Raw genomic sequence first — 10,000 nt, 5'->3', positions numbered from 1 at the left:
TCATAATGTATCAAAATATATAAGACACTAACCTGGAGGACAGAGGGACCCTACATAAGACACTAACCTGGAGGACAGAGGGACCCTACATAAGACACTAACCTGGAGGACAGAGGGACCCTACATAAGACACTAACCTGGAAGACAGAGGGACCCTACATAAGACACTAACCTGGAGGACAGAGGGACCCTACATAAGACACTAACCTGGAGGACAGAGGGACCCTACATAAGACACTAACCTGGAGGACAGAGGGACCCTACATAAGACACTAACCTGGAGGACAGAGGGACCCTACATAAGACACTAACCTGGAGGACAGAGGGACCCTACATAAGACACTAACCTGGAGGACAGAGGGACCCTACATAAGACACTAACCTGGAGGACAGAGGGACCCTACATAAGACACTAACTTGGAGGACAGAGGGACCCTACATAAGACACTAACCTGGAGGACAGAGGGACCCTATATAAGACACTAACCTGGAGGACAGAGGGACCCTACATAAGACACTAACCTGGAGGACAGAGGGACCCTACATAAGACACTAACCTGGAGGACAGAGGGACCCTACATAAGACACTAACTTGGAGGACAGAGGGACCCTACATAAGACACTAACCTGGAGGACAGAGGGACCCTACATAAGACACTAACCTGGAGGACAGAGGGATGGTTGTGATACAACACAAGGGAATTGTGACATTGTCTTGGAGGTTAATCACATGGAGGGTGAAAGAAACAAATTGAGTCAAATCATATTATTTTCAAGAGTGGAATCCAATCAGAGCCTGATGGAAGACGAGGAACACGACCAGATAGATTATAGAGCATCAGCCTCATCTTCTCAGATGGACTGAAGGAGAGATTAAACCCATCAGAGTGTTGATGGAAGACGAGGAACACGACCAGATAGATTATAGAGCATCAGCCTCATCTTCTCAGATGGACTGAAGGAGAGATTAAACCCATCAGAGTGTTGATGGAAGACGAGGAACACGACCAGATAGATTATAGAGCATCAGCCTCATCTTCTCAGATGGACTGAAGGAGAGATTAAACACATCAGAGTGTTTATGGACTGATGGAAATAGAAGCCTGTAAATTCACCAATCAGCCGTTTGTTTACTGACAGCGATCGTGTTGCAAGGCAACCAACCAGGCCATCTAGGAAAACAGGATGCGTCCCAAATGACAACCTATTCCCTTAACATGGGGACCCTGGTCTAAAGTAGTGCACTATATAGGCACTAGGGTGTAATTTGGGAAGAAAGGCCTCAGCAGCAGCAGAGAGAGAATAGATTCAGAGCAGGTGTCCTCTGCCAGCCCTCTGACCTCCTTCCCCACGGAGATAACCCCTGTCATTACACCACTTACACACCACTTACACACACCACTTACACACCACTTACACACCACCTTACTGGAGCTGGGAGATGACACAACACAGGTGGAAATCACTATGTATCTTCTGGTTTGTGTGTTTGTGCTTGGCCTCCTACCTTGGCCCAGTCCAGCTCAGCCTCTAGATCACTGGGCATCCCCTCCACAGCAGACCTCCTAGTCAGCTCAGCATCCGTAGCAGCTAGCCACTCTGTCAGGCTGTTCAACTCCTTACGCAGTTTCCTGGACAACTTCAGACTCTTCTCTAGTTCCTGTTTTCCCTCCGTCACCTGACAGACACAAACACACATCTCACCTGTCATTCACTTCTAATTTAATCAACTTCATCTGATCAATCACTCTGAATTCAATTCAATTCTTTTACATTCAAATAAACTTGATTTATTCCCCGACTTAAAAAAGGCCCACCCCAAACAAAAACTAAAAATCACACCATACTCCATCTCCCAGAATCCTTTGTGGCCAGTTAAACCAATCAGTGGCTCTGTATGAGAGGCAGTGGATTTAGGTTGAGGCGTGCTATTGGCTGATGCCACTGACCTGTGCGCCCAGTTGATTATAGAGCAGCTTGAGGGCAGTGAGTCTGTCGTCCAGCTCTTTAGGCTTCTCCGTTTGCTGTCTCTGAACGATCTGTCTTCCTGTCTTTATCACTGTCTCTACCTCCAACTTCACCTCACTCAAACCTTTATACAACTTCTGTTTAGGAGGGAAGGAGGTGGAGGAGAGGGAGGAGGGATGGGAGGAAGGAGAGAGAGGGAAGGAGGAGAGAGAGAGAGAGAGAGGGAAGGAGGAGAGAGAGAGGGAAGGAGGAGAAAGAGAGGGAAGGAGAGAGAGAGAGGGAAGGAGAAGAGAGAGAGGGGAAGGAGAAAGAGAGAGGGGGAAGGAGAAGAGAGAGAGAGAGAGAGAGAGGGGGAAGGATAAGAGAGAGAGAGAGAGAGAGGGGGAAGGAGGAGAGAGAGAGATGCACACTGCTAATAACACAATATTAAATCAGTCATGCCCAGTTCTTGATCAATAAAGGAGACTCCGCTGTAAAGAAACAACTCATTTGAAAACAACATGATTTCAACTGTAATGAAATGTTTGGGGACCGTCGAAGAACCCTTTTGGAACCCTTTTTTCTAAGAGTGTATTATCTCAAAAACAATCTGTGAGGCTAGAAATCTGAAATGAGCCCGGCCCTAGCAGGACTAGCAGGAACTAGCAGGACTACCAGGAACCAGCAGGAACTAGCAGGAACCAGCAGGAACTAGCAGGACTAGCAGGAACTAGCAGGAACTAGCAGGAACTAGCAGGAACCAGCAGGAACTACCAGGAACCAGCAGGACTACCAGGAACTAGCAGGAACTAGCAGGACTACCAGGAACCAGCAGGAACTAGCAGGAATTAGCAGGACTACCAGGAACCAGCAGGAACTAGCAGGAACCAGCAGGAACTAGCAGGAATTAGCAGGACTACCAGGAACCAGCAGGAACTAGCAGGACTAGCAGGAACTAGCAGGACTACCAGGAACCAGCAGGAACTAGCAGGAACCAGCAGGAACTAGCAGGACTAGCAGGAACCAGCAGGACTATCAGGAACTAGCAGGACTACCAGGAACCAGCAGGAACTAGCAGGAACTAGCAGGACTACCAGGAACCAGCAGGAACTAGCAGGACTAGCAGGAACTAGCAGGACTACCAGGAACCAGCAGGAACTAGCAGGACTAGCAGGAACCAGCAGGACTATCAGGAATTAGCAGGACTACCAGGAACCAGCAGGAACTAGCAGGAACCAGCAGGAACTAGCAGGAATTAGCAGGACTACCAGGAACCAGCAGGAACTAGCAGGAACTAGCAGGACTACCAGGAACCAGCAGGAACTAGCAGGACTAGCAGGAACTAGCAGGACTACCAGGAACCAGCAGGAACTAGCAGGACTAGCAGGAACTAGCAGGAATTAGCAGGACTACCAGGAACCAGCAGGAACTAGCAGGAACTAGCAGGACTACCAGGAACCAGCAGGAACTAGCAGGAACTAGCAGGACTACCAGGAACCAGCAGGAACTAGCAGGACTAGCAGGAACTAGCAGGACTACCAGGAACCAGCAGGAACTAGCAGGACTAGCAGGAACTAGCAGGACTACCAGGAACCAGCAGGAACTAGCAGGACTAGCAGGAACCAGCAGGAACCAGCAGGAACTACCAGGAACTAGCAGGACTAGCAGGAACTAGCAGGAATTAGCAGGAACTAGCAGGACTACCAGGAACCAGCAGGAACTAGCAGGACTAGCAGGAACCAGCAGGAACCAGCAGGAACTACCAGGAACTAGCAGGACTAGCAGGTGACATCACTACTCGGCAGGTGACATCACTACTCGGCAGGTGACATCACTACTCGGCAGGTGACATCATTACTCGGCAGGTGACATCATTACTCGGCAGGTGACATCACTAGTCGGCAGGTGACATCATTACTCGACAGATGACATCACTACTCAGCAGGTGACATCACTACTTGGCAGGTGTTTTTCCCTGCAGTGTGTGATTGATTACTGATTGATTACCCACCATGCATTGTTCCAACTGTGACTGCACCACGTCCTGTTCCACGCTGCGTATGTCCAACACCCCCAGCTGTGCCTTCACATCCCAGAGAACCCTCTCACACTCTGAGAGGCGCTGGTCGAAGTTCGCAGGTTTCTGGAAGAGCCTGAACTTCACACACACCTCCTGGAGTTTCTTCTACAGGGGCAGAAGAAAGATTATATATATATATATATATATATATATATATATATATATATATATATATATATATAGAGAGAGAGAGAGAGAGAGAGAGAGAGAGAGAGAGAGAGAGAGAGAGAGAGAGAGAGAGAGAGAGAGAGAGAGAGAGAGAGAGAAAGAGAGAGAGATAAAGAGAGCGAGAGAAAGAGAGAGACACTGTGTGTGTGTGTGTGTGTGTGTGTGTGTGTGTGTGTGTGTGTGTGTGTGTGTGACCTGTATCAGGTGGATCTGGGCTGCTACTCTCTCTGTATTCTTCTTCTTCATGTCTTCCAGAGTCGCCTCGTGACCATTCAGCTCTGTCTGGATCTTCTGTTTCAAACAAAACACAGCCAATCAGAACCCACACACTCATTCCCATGCACCTCCATCCCTCTACCACATGGGGGAGGACAGCCTCAAGGTTTGAGGAGAATTAAAGAGAAAATAACACAGAGAAACTCCACCACTCATCTATTCTCTACTCTGTCCCTGTGTTCTGCTCTATCCCTGTGTTCTGTTCTGTCCCTGTGTTCTGTTCTGTCCCTGTGTTCTGTTCTGTCCCCCGTTCCTGCTCTGTCCCTGTGTTCTGTTCTGTCCCCCGTTCCTGCTCTGTCCCTGTGTTCTGTTCTGTCCCTGTGTTCTGCTCTGTCCCTGTGTTCTGCTCTATCCCTGTGTTCTACTCTGTCCCTGTGTTCTGCTCTGTCCCCCGTTCCTGCTCTGTCCCTGTGTTCTGTTCTGTCCCTGTGTTCTGTTCTGTCCCCCGTTCCTGCTCTGTCCCTGTGTTCTGCTCTATCCCTGTGTTCTGTTCTGACCCTGTGTTCTGTTCTGTCCCTGTGTTCTGCTCTGTCCCCAGTGTTCTGTTCTGTCCCCTGTGTTCTGCTCTGTCCCCTGTGTTCTGCTCTGTCCCTGTGTTCTGCTCTATCCCTGTGTTCTGCTCTATCCCTGTGTTCTGTTCTGTCCCTGTGTTCTGTTCTGTCCCTGTGTTCTGCTCTATCCCTGTGTTCTGTTCTGACCCTGTGTTCTACTCTGTCCCTGTGTTCTGTTCTGTCCCCCGTTCCTGCTCTGTCCCTGTGTTCTGTTCTGTCCCCCGTTCCTGCTCTGTCCCTGTGTTCTGTTCTGTCCCTGTGTTCTGCTCTATCCCTGTGTTCTGTTCTGTCCCTGTGTTCTGCTCTATCCCTGTGTTCTGTTCTGTCCCTGTGTTCTGCTCTGTCCCTGTGTTCTGCTCTGTCCCTGTGTTCTGTTCTGTCCCTGTGTTCTGTTCTGTCCCTGTGTTCTGTTCTGTCCCTGTGTTCTGTTCTGTCCCTGTGTTCTGCTCTGTCCCTGTGTTCTGTTCTGTCCCTGTGTTCTGTTCTGTCCCTGTGTTCTGCTCTGTCCCTTTGTTCTGTTCTGTCCCTGTGTTCTGCTCTGTCCCTGTGTTCTGTTCTGTCCCTGTGTTCTGCTCTGTCCCTGTGTTCTGTTCTGTCCCTGTGTTCTGTTCTGTCCCTGTGTTCTGTTCTGTCCCTGTGTTCTGCTCTATCCCTGTGTTCTGTTCTGACCCTGTGTTCTGTTCTGTCCCCCGTTCCTGCTCTGTCCCTGTGTTCTGTTCTGTCCCTGTGTTCTGTTCTGTCCCTGTGTTCTGTTCTGTCCCCCGTTCCTGCTCTGTCCCTGTGTTCTGTTCTGTCCCTGTGTTCTGCTCTGTCCCTGTGTTCTGCTCTGTCCCTGTGTTCTGCTCTGTCCCCAGTGTTCTGTTCTGTCCCCTGTGTTCTGCTCTGTCCCCTGTGTTCTGCTCTGTCCCTGTGTTCTGCTCTATCCCTGTGTTCTGCTCTATCCCTGTGTTCTGTTCTGTCCCTGTGTTCTGTTCTGTCCCTGTGTTCTGCTCTATCCCTGTGTTCTGTTCTGACTCTGTGTTCTACTCTGTCCCTGTGTTCTGTTCTGTCCCCCGTTCCTGCTCTGTCCCTGTGTTCTGTTCTGTCCCCCGTTCCTGCTCTGTCCCTGTGTTCTGTTCTGTCCCTGTGTTCTGCTCTATCCCTGTGTTCTGTTCTGTCCCTGTGTTCTGCTCTATCCCTGTGTTCTGTTCTGTCCCTGTGTTCTGCTCTGTCCCTGTGTTCTGCTCTATCCCTGTGTTCTGTTCTGTCCCTGTGTTCTGTTCTGTCCCTGTGTTCTGTTCTGTCCCTGTGTTCTGTTCTGTCCCTGTGTTCTGTTCTGTCCCTGTGTTCTGCTCTATCCCTGTGTTCTGTTCTGTCCCTGTGTTCTGTTCTGTCCCTGTGTTCTGCTCTATCCCTTTGTTCTGTTCTGTCCCTGTGTTCTGCTCTATCCCTGTGTTCTGTTCTGTCCCTGTGTTCTGCTCTGTCCCTGTGTTCTGCTCTATCCCTGTGTTCTGTTCTGTCCCTGTGTTCTGTTCTGTCCCTGTGTTCTGTTCTGTCCCTGTGTTCTGCTCTATCCCTGTGTTCTGCTCTATCCCTGTGTTCTGTTCTGACCCTGTGTTCTGTTCTGTCCCCCGTTCCTGCTCTGTCCCTGTGTTCTGTTCTGTCCCTGTGTTCTGTTCTGTCCCTGTGTTCTGTTCTGTCCCCCGTTCCTGCTCTGTCCCTGTGTTCTGTTCTGTCCCTGTGTTCTGCTCTGTCCCTGTGTTCTGCTCTGTCCCTGTGTTCTGCTCTGTCCCTGTGTTCTGTTCTGTCCCCCGTGTCCTGCTCTGTCCCCCGTGTCCTGCTCTGTCCCTGTCTTCTGTTCTGTCCCCTGTGTTATGCTCTGTCCCTGTGTCCTGCTCTGTCCCCTGTGTCCTGCTCTGTCCCTGTGTTCTGTTCTGTCCCTGTGTTCTGTTCTGTCCCCTGTGTTCTACTCTGTCCCTGTGTTCTGCTCTGTCCCCCGTGTTCTGCTCTGTCCCTGTGTTCTGCTCTGTCCCTGTGTTCTGCTCTGTCCCTGTGTTCTGCTCTGTCCCCTGTGTTCTGTTCTGTCCCCTGTGTTCTGCCCTGTCCCCCGTGTCCTGCTCTGTCCCTTGTGTTCTGCTCTGTCCCCTGTGTTCTGCTCTGTCCCTGTGTTCTGTTCTGTCCCCTGTGTTCTGCTCTGTCCCCCGTGTTCTGTGTTCTGCCCTGTCCCTGTGTTCTATTCTGTCCCCCGTCTTCTACTCTGTCCCCTGTGTTCTGCTCTGTCCCCTGTGTTCTGCTCTGTCCCCTGTGTTCTGTTCTGTCCCCTGTGTTCTGTTCTGTCCCCAGTGTTCTGTTCTGTCCCCAGTGTTCTGTTCTGTCCCCTGTGTTCTGCTCTGTCCCCTGTGTTCTGCTCTGTCCCCTGTGTTATGCTCTGTCCCCTGTGTTATGCTCTATCCCTGTGTTCTGTTCTGTCCCCTGTGTTCTGTTCTGTCCCCTGTGTTCTGCTCTGTCCCTGTCTCTGTTCTGTCCACTGTGTTCTGTTCTGTCCCCTGTGTTCTGCTCTGTCCCTGTGTTCTGTTCTGTCCCTGTGTTCTGTTCTGTCCCTGTGTTCTGTTCTGTCCGCTGCGTTCTGCTCTGTCCCTGTCTCTGTTCTGTCCACTGTGTTCTGTTCTGTCCCCTGTGTTCTGCTCTGTCCCCTGTGTTCTGCTCTGTCCCCTGTGTTATGCTCTGTCCCCTGTGTTATGCTCTATCCCTGTGTTCTGTTCTGTCCCCTGTGTTCTGTTCTGTCCCCTGTGTTCTGTTCTGTCCCTTGTGTTCTGCTCTGTCCCTGTCTCTGTTCTGTCCACTGTGTTCTGCTCTGTCCCTGTGTTCTGTTCTGTCCCCTGCGTTCTGCTCTGTCCCCTGTCTCTGTTCTGTCCACTGTGTTCTGCTCTATCCCTGTGTTCTGTTCTGTCCCTGTGTTCTGTTCTGTCCCTGTGTTCTGCTCTATCCCTGTGTTCTGTTCTGACTCTGTGTTCTACTCTGTCCCTGTGTTCTGTTCTGTCCCCCGTTCCTGCTCTGTCCCTGTGTTCTGTTCTGTCCCCCGTTCCTGCTCTGTCCCTGTGTTCTGTTCTGTCCCTGTGTTCTGCTCTATCCCTGTGTTCTGTTCTGTCCCTGTGTTCTGCTCTATCCCTGTGTTCTGTTCTGTCCCTGTGTTCTGCTCTGTCCCTGTGTTCTGCTCTATCCCTGTGTTCTGTTCTGTCCCTGTGTTCTGTTCTGTCCCTGTGTTCTGTTCTGTCCCTGTGTTCTGTTCTGTCCCTGTGTTCTGTTCTGTCCCTGTGTTCTGCTCTATCCCTGTGTTCTGTTCTGTCCCTGTGTTCTGTTCTGTCCCTGTGTTCTGCTCTATCCCTTTGTTCTGTTCTGTCCCTGTGTTCTGCTCTATCCCTGTGTTCTGTTCTGTCCCTGTGTTCTGCTCTGTCCCTGTGTTCTGCTCTATCCCTGTGTTCTGTTCTGTCCCTGTGTTCTGTTCTGTCCCTGTGTTCTGTTCTGTCCCTGTGTTCTGCTCTATCCCTGTGTTCTGCTCTATCCCTGTGTTCTGTTCTGACCCTGTGTTCTGTTCTGTCCCCCGTTCCTGCTCTGTCCCTGTGTTCTGTTCTGTCCCTGTGTTCTGTTCTGTCCCTGTGTTCTGTTCTGTCCCCCGTTCCTGCTCTGTCCCTGTGTTCTGTTCTGTCCCTGTGTTCTGCTCTGTCCCTGTGTTCTGCTCTGTCCCTGTGTTCTGCTCTGTCCCTGTGTTCTGTTCTGTCCCCCGTGTCCTGCTCTGTCCCCCGTGTCCTGCTCTGTCCCTGTCTTCTGTTCTGTCCCCTGTGTTATGCTCTGTCCCTGTGTCCTGCTCTGTCCCCTGTGTCCTGCTCTGTCCCTGTGTTCTGTTCTGTCCCTGTGTTCTGTTCTGTCCCCTGTGTTCTACTCTGTCCCTGTGTTCTGCTCTGTCCCCCGTGTTCTGCTCTGTCCCTGTGTTCTGCTCTGTCCCTGTGTTCTGCTCTGTCCCTGTGTTCTGCTCTGTCCCCTGTGTTCTGTTCTGTCCCCTGTGTTCTGCCCTGTCCCCCGTGTCCTGCTCTGTCCCTTGTGTTCTGCTCTGTCCCCTGTGTTCTGCTCTGTCCCTGTGTTCTGTTCTGTCCCCTGTGTTCTGCTCTGTCCCCCGTGTTCTGTGTTCTGCCCTGTCCCTGTGTTCTATTCTGTCCCCCGTCTTCTACTCTGTCCCCTGTGTTCTGCTCTGTCCCCTGTGTTCTGCTCTGTCCCCTGTGTTCTGTTCTGTCCCCTGTGTTCTGTTCTGTCCCCAGTGTTCTGTTCTGTCCCCAGTGTTCTGTTCTGTCCCCTGTGTTCTGCTCTGTCCCCTGTGTTCTGCTCTGTCCCCTGTGTTATGCTCTGTCCCCTGTGTTATGCTCTATCCCTGTGTTCTGTTCTGTCCCCTGTGTTCTGTTCTGTCCCCTGTGTTCTGCTCTGTCCCTGTCTCTGTTCTGTCCACTGTGTTCTGTTCTGTCCCCTGTGTTCTGCTCTGTCCCTGTGTTCTGTTCTGTCCCTGTGTTCTGTTCTGTCCCTGTGTTCTGTTCTGTCCGCTGCGTTCTGCTCTGTCCCTGTCTCTGTTCTGTCCACTGTGTTCTGTTCTGTCCCCTGTGTTCTGCTCTGTCCCCTGTGTTCTGCTCTGTCCCCTGTGTTATGCTCTGTCCCCTGTGTTATGCTCTATCCCTGTGTTCTGTTCTGTCCCCTGTGTTCTGTTCTGTCCCCTGTGTTCTGTTCTGTCCCTTGTGTTCTGCTCTGTCCCTGTGTTCTGTTCTGTCCCTGTGTTCTGTTCTGTCCCCTGTGTTCTACTCTGTCCCTGTGTTCTGTTCTGTCCCTGTGTTCTGTTCTGTCCCCTGTGTTCTGTTCTGTCCCCTGTGTTCTGCTCTGTCCCTGTCTCTGTTCTGTCCACTGTGTTCTGCTCTGTCCCTGTGTTCTGTTCTGTCCCCTGCGTTCTGCTCTGTCCCCT

The 10,000-nt window shown here is 51.2% G+C and overlaps 1 protein-coding gene across 9 annotated transcripts in view; it reads right to left on the bottom strand.

The window, feature by feature from the left end:
- Positions 1-10,000, bottom strand: part of LOC106592409 (dystrophin) — a 429,474-nt gene that overhangs the window by 115,698 nt on the left and 303,776 nt on the right. For all 9 annotated transcript variants that reach the window (XM_082963707.1, XM_082963700.1, XM_082963702.1 and 6 more), the window contains 4 exons: positions 4,391-4,486; positions 3,959-4,132; positions 1,950-2,105; positions 1,508-1,678 (listed from right to left, as the gene is read on the bottom strand). In XM_082963707.1, coding sequence (XP_082819833.1) covers positions 1,508-1,678; positions 1,950-2,105; positions 3,959-4,132; positions 4,391-4,486 — 597 coding nt within the window. The remainder of the gene's footprint in view (positions 1-1,507; positions 1,679-1,949; positions 2,106-3,958; positions 4,133-4,390; positions 4,487-10,000) is intronic.

The sequence above is a fragment of the Salmo salar genome, chromosome 17, assembly GCF_965601325.2.
Source record: "Salmo salar chromosome 17, fSalSal1, whole genome shotgun sequence".
NCBI classification, from domain to species: domain Eukaryota; kingdom Metazoa; phylum Chordata; class Actinopteri; order Salmoniformes; family Salmonidae; genus Salmo; species Salmo salar.
Note: the sequence above shows the minus strand (reverse complement) of the source record. Positions and strands in the feature narration are given on the sequence as shown.